Genomic DNA, 6,569 nt, shown 5'->3' on the forward strand with positions numbered 1-6,569 from the left:
TCCTGGATCCCAAATTTTTCATCCTGGCAGCCCCCTTGTAAGAGGCTTAAGGGGGAACTCCCACTGAACCTCTTCTCAACCTGGCGGAAGCCCCTTTCCAGACCCTAAGGAGAGCCCTTCTTCAAGCCCCAGGCCTACACCTCCCTGACATCACCAGATCATTCCATTTGTTTGTCCCTGAGAAAATTGGGTTTGCTCGGGGAGGGGAGGGGGTCTTAGGTCACATGTTTGGTCTTGGCCCAGTGGCATACCTATCAAAAAGGTTAGACCCCACCATGACAGGCTGGGCACCATGTCTCAGGGTATTGGCCTCAGCATTTGTCTTAACCCAGCAATTAAAAAAACTTTCCTTTGGAGCCCCAACTAAAGTGCTCTCACCTCATCATCTTCTGAGCTTCTTACTTATAAAGGATCTACAAATTCTACTGCCCTGTTGGGTGTTAGCTTTGCAAACTGCTCTTATTGAGAACTCTTCCATTTCCTTTAAGACATGCCCTCCTTTAAATCCAGCCACCCTCTTACCCCCATCTTCCAACATGCATGCTTCAGCAACCCATAACTGCCTTGAGAATGTCTTAGCCAAACTTTCTTTAGAACTTCACCTTGACTGGGTTAAACTCCTGCCTTTTGTTCCTCTGTGTCTTTGCCCGCTCCCAAAGAAAACTGCCAATATCTCCCCTTTTGAGCTGATGTACGATCATCCCATCCTTTCTCTGGAGTTATTGCCCTTTCCTTTCCCTCTTTCTTCTCATATATTCATTCCTCTTCTAAACCACATTCAGGCATTCCTGTGGGGTTAAGCTGACTTCTCCCCGCCTAAACTCTTGTCTGGCCCACTGGCTCATCCTCTTCAAATAGTGATACCGCCGTTTACTGGTGACGAGTTCTGTTCCTTCTAATGTTGAAGATTGAACACTAGAGAAGCACGCCAAGGCAAGCATATTAAGCAGGTTTTATTTAAAGGTAATAATACAGACTTCTCCCGGCAGGAAGAAGGGGGCCATGGCTGATGTTCTAAGGTACCAAAAAGTGAGCGCACCCTACATCTTTTATAGGTTAAATTCTCTTTTGTTCTCTAGTTCTCTCCCCCCTTATCTCTCCTTCCTGCCTACGTGACTAGGCCTGGTTTTGCATTAAGTGAGAAGCCATGGGCAGGGGGAGGGCCAAGGTGATTCAGGCAGGCAAGGGCCCAAGGGGCATTAATTAGCAGCTCCTTGCTTGCAGTCCTTGATAAAGGCAGGTAAATTTTGGTAATCAATGGGCTCCGGAGATCCTTGACATTCCATTCTTCCAGGGGCAGTCTCCAACTTCCAGAGGCAGATGATTTTATGGCCTCCATTTCTTCGATTTGACCCGATCCCCTATTTCTACACTAACTACCTGTTCCCAATTCTGGCTTCAATAGGAGACCAAGTTCTTATCTCTCCTCCTCAGGAGGCTACAGTCCCTTTATCTCCCAAATGGCAGGGACCTCATATGGTGATCCTAGCTATACTAAAGTCTGTCAAGGTGAAAGTTTTACCAGGATGGCTACACATTTCTCGGGTTAAGCTCTACTCTCAATGCACAAACTCCTCTCCAGCTTTTAACCCTCAGTCTTCTTCCAACCAATACTTGGTCACTCCAGTGGGACCTCTCTGCCTCAGACTGAAGGCCATCAAGGCCTCCACCCTTCTTCCCATTCTGGAAGCCAAGAACCAGAACACCAAGGCACCAGACAACTACACCCTGTTATGAGGACTGAATTACCAGCTACATTCTTGCCTCCCCTGCCATTCACCCTGTCTGCCATTTTCCTAACTATCTGTTCAGCTTGTATTACAGGACTGTCGGGACCTTATATAGGATGAATCAGAACCCGGCTATAAGTGCACTCCGTAGGGGAGGTATTCAGTCCCAATATCCACCTACTGCAATGATGTCTTCCTCCCCTGAATCAGTTCTATGCCCATGTTCAGCAGGAGGCAGTCACTGATGATGGATCTTCACCCATATCTTCTAAAAAAGCAAAAATGGGGGAATGAAAGGAACAAGTCTGCGGCCATTTCTCCCCTGATTCTACCTGCACCCCACACACCATTTTATAATCTAGATTGTTAACTTCCTTATCAGTCATTGGTCCAATTAACCTGTGGGTTTCCACTACTCAAGGATTGAGGGTGGGAAAGTATTCAGCTGTTTAAAATGTTTTGCTTTGAGAAGAGAGCCATGTGGTACTTATTGTGTAGGCATAAAGAATGTCAAAGTTATGTGGTCATGGAGGCTTCACTTGAAATTTCAAAGGAATGCTCAGGAAGCCAGGCAATGAGGCATCATATCGCAGGGTCAAAGTCCCTGCAGGCAGCCTCTGAGAGGATGATACATAAAGCTGTGAGAATGAAACTGTGTTGAGGGCTGTCTTGGACAAGATGGCACCTGGCAGTGAGCCAGAGGGCACTGACTACCAAAATAAGGACGTACCCAAAAAGGTTGCTTGCTTACTAGTTCCTTGGAGACTGTTTACGCCAGGCTTTAGGACTGGCTATCTAACATCATGCCGCGTGTGGACAGCTCGTGATTCATATAGTGCTATGCTGACATTCCTCTACATGCTGTCCTGCGTGAGAGAAAGCTTTGCTATAATTGGCTGATAAGCTAGGAGCCTGGGGGAAGAGAGAGGGAAAGGGTAGTAGAAGGGAGATAGTGGCAGAACAAAGGAGGCAGGAAAACAGGGAGGACGCAATAAATCTCATCAACTAAAGACTGGTGGTGTCTCCTTTCTCTGCGCCGGTTCTGCTGGACAGAACAAAACTGAAATTCTTTTATTTTTTCTTTCAACTGAGTTAGTCTCTTTTTATTCTTTTGGTAATCTCTTCCAGGGTTAACTACTTCTGTTGTAGGTGATGCAGTATGTAGGGTTCCACACTTCAAATATTGACACTGCTATTAGTATGTCTTTCCCTTTATTACAAGTCAGAATTAAAACTTTGATTCTCGTTTTTTATATTCCAGTTGCAGAAGTAGTTTTCACTGTAGGAGTTATCTGAAGACAGTCAGCTTTCTAATGGTGGCCTACAATCAGGCTCTAGCTTCTCCAGGAACACTACAGGTTGGATTTAGTTTAAACATGTATTAAAAGAAGAGAACTTCTCTCAAGTGAGTTTAAATGCACTTTATTTTTAGACAACCTGCATGACATGTTTTCTTAAAAAACAGTGCCTCCACTCCAAATAAATCACGGTCAAAATAAATGTGCTCAAGAGGTATCAGTTCCATTTTTCTTAAGTCCTGGTGTTGTGTGGATGACAAGCAGCAGCCAGTTATGACAAATGATAAATTCAAAGTAATTGCCAAATATGTTAACATTTTCCCATTTCTAAACCATCCTTAAAGAAAATCATCACCATCCTCACGGTAGTCCAGGAGAGCGACCATGCCAACTGGATTCATGTTTTCACCAATAAAGAACTGGTAGTTTTTGAAATTAGCAAGGATGTGCTTTATTTGTTCTGCAGCCCCTGTCATAAAAGGTTTTACTCTCTCTGGTCTCTGTTCTTCAAGTTTGCCTTTGATTGATTTCATGTAATCCTTGTTATACTTCTTGTATGCTTCTTCTGTGAAGCTGGTTCCCTGCAAGTGTTGGTTCATGACAATGTCAACACCAGTGATTACTGTGCTTTGGGTACCTTCGCCCTTAGGTCCTTCAGCGGAGGCGTTTCCACCAATGAGCGAGTCATCAATATTACCCTCAGTCCTATTGACCATCTTGCCCTCCACCTCCAGGCAGAGCCAGTCGGCGATTTCCTGGATCTTGTAAATGTCAGAGAACACATCATCATGGCTGATGAGGTCCCAGTAGATAATCATGATGGTGACTGGAGGGAGATGGCAGCGGCGCTAGCTTAACAGGAGGCCGGAGCTCTGAGCGAGCGCGGTGTAGCGGGAGCGGCGCTTGGTGGTGGGGATGTGGCGGGGAAGAAACCAAAATTCTTGAAAAGTTATCTACACTCTCAAGTTCACTTAAGTATTATTTAACAACTGAGATATAATAATAACCCAAGTGTCTGGCAATGGTGTGGAGAAAAACATTACATATATGGTTATATATTACAGTGAGATACTAGTAGCCTTTAAAAAGAAAAAGAAAAAAATCTGCCTTTTTCAATAACAGGGATGAACATGGAAGGTCATTTTGCAAAATGAGATGAATCTCTTAAAGAAAAATATGGTCAAAATTCTCTACCACATATGAAGGTTTAACATACTACAGTAATTAGGAGTGTGTGGTATTACCAAAAGCTTATAAAATAGAATGGAAATAACAAATTTTGGTTGGATACCAGTATCAAACCTATTCTTCATATATAACTTTACTTATACTCAGAATTTTCCATTCTAGAAATGTAAAAATCTCTTAATTATCACCAGAGATTTCTGTGAATCTAACTGTACTGATTACTATGGTCCTTTATTAGAATTTTATCAGGTGGTATCTATGCTGGAGATATTAGATCAAGATACTCCTAGGGTCAGTAAGATTCTAATCTCTGCTGGGCATCTGGATCTCAGAGGCCTCTGGAGAATTCCATTCACAGAGCAGGGTAACAAACCAACCCAGGTGAAGGGACACAGCAAGTATCTCACGTTCCACCACCCAAGAAAATGTCATTCCAAGGCTCAGTCCCCAACTGTAATCAAGCCCACAGAATTTGTTTCTCAACCTGATCATGTGAGTCATCTACTCAAAGGGAAAGGTGTAGCACCCTCCTTCATTCCTCTGAACTGGACCTCTTGGATACAGTCTTCTCTGTGACTATTTCAATGTGTACCAGGTGTATTACCCTAGGCCACATGCCAGGTACTGGCCCACTCAGTGTGACTGTATTTGGTATATCTCCCAGGCTCCAGTGTGGCCTCCTCAGGGTGGCTTCCTGACTCAGCTCTCCACTTACAATTTGAGAAGTATGGAACAGTTCTTAAACACTGGCTTGTTATACAGCTTATGATTTCCCCAAAATTCAGACTGTCTTTTTGTTCTACCAGTGTTTCTCTAACAAATCTGTCCACTGTGTTTCTCTCCCTTTCTGTTTGTATTCTCCCTCCCCTCTGTGGTGACCTGGAGCCTCTGTCACCGCAGTTTGACTCTAGTGTATTATCCTCCGTTCAAAACACCAGAATTTCTGGGTCTTTCTGAGTTTCTGACTTAAGTTTAAGCAAACAACATTAAACAATTTAGGTATATGAGATGAATAACTTTTGGGTGGATTTTTTGTGTATTCAGCTGTGAATAATTATTAATGCTTTGTCTTCCTTTTTTTTTTGTCAGGTATACAAAATGTACCTTTGAAACCTTAATAACTACTGGGGAAATAATATTCAACATTTTCTGTTTTCTCTTTGTAATTGGAAAATATTTAAATTTTTCATTTTTTTTTTCTCATGTATATCCAAATAGTATCTCCCTGTAGGCAAGTGCCCTCTGCATTTTATAACTGGATAAGAGAACCAATATCACTTTGATGATCAATTTTGATAAATAATTCTGATAAACCTGAAATACTGGATCTGGTCCATATGTGAACCCAAAAAGCTTATGGTTGACCAGGCAATACCCAGGCAGAGGGCAGGATTATTTTTGACATATCTTTCCAATCTCCTCTATTCTTTTTAACATTATGTCTCACATTTACCTTTACAAAATGAGAATGAACATCTTCTAGCATCTTAGCATGTGCTCTGCCCTACCACAGTCTCACTGTGATCATTGTATATTATGTCATTAATGTGTGTTCTCACTCTTGGAGTGTGTATCTTTTCTGACAGATTATGAGAAGAGAGGAATGGGGAAAGGAAAGCATATTAAGCAACAATGAAACAGCAATTTATAGAACACAACTCCAACTAAGCCACCACCCAAAAGACTTCAATAATATGTAGTCTACTCTAATTCACATTCTTCTCAGCCAAAACACTCAACTTACCAGAAACCAGCAGAGATCCATTAAAGTATTAATCACTTTGTTTTCTCAGATGTGACATGTTTCTTATGGTCTGTCATCTTACAGTTAAACGTTTTGCATTGGTTTCATAGTTTTGAAGGCAAGTATGGGCTGTGAAAATTACCAAAAGTCAGAGTTCCTGGAAGTCACATAACACAGTGGATCTCGTTGCTTAAGGACGCTACCAGAAACTAATGTAGGGCTACATTAGACATACATTGCTTGTAATTAAACCATGTTATAAACTGATATTTTCCCAACAATCAGTTTATAATAGTTCATAAAGAAACTTCAACATCTGTTCTTACCCAGCAGATTGACAAAGGCTAAATGTTGTTTTTCATGTCTAGTGAGAACATCATGAAGGATATTGGGTATCGGTACTATCTGCTATTGCACAGATTAGCAGACATCTCCCAGATTTTTGATAACTGAGGAAATTCTGCTGGTACTCATAGGTTCAAGTGCAATTGGTTAAGTTTTTTTTCCAATAAAATAGAGAAATGTAAGCATATAAATGGATAACTCTTAATCATATTCATATTTAATTTGCATATTTCTTTCCCAAACAATGTATATTAAAATAAACAG

At 41.7% G+C, this 6,569-nt stretch overlaps 1 protein-coding gene across 1 annotated transcript; it reads right to left on the reverse strand.

Moving 5' to 3' along the window:
- Positions 1-3,351: 3,351 nt before the first annotated feature.
- On the reverse strand, positions 3,352-3,846 carry LOC306666709 (translationally-controlled tumor protein-like; the record flags this gene model as incomplete). The annotated part of the gene is made up of 1 exon (XM_079148940.1): positions 3,352-3,846. The coding sequence occupies one exon, from the start codon at positions 3,844-3,846 to the stop codon at positions 3,367-3,369; it is 480 nt and encodes a 159-aa protein (XP_079005066.1). The 3' UTR covers positions 3,352-3,366.
- Positions 3,847-6,569: the final 2,723 nt, after the last annotated feature.

The sequence above is a fragment of the Sciurus vulgaris genome (genome assembly GCF_902686455.1).
Source record: "Sciurus vulgaris genome assembly, chromosome: 7".
Classification (NCBI taxonomy): Eukaryota; Metazoa; Chordata; class Mammalia; order Rodentia; family Sciuridae; genus Sciurus; species Sciurus vulgaris.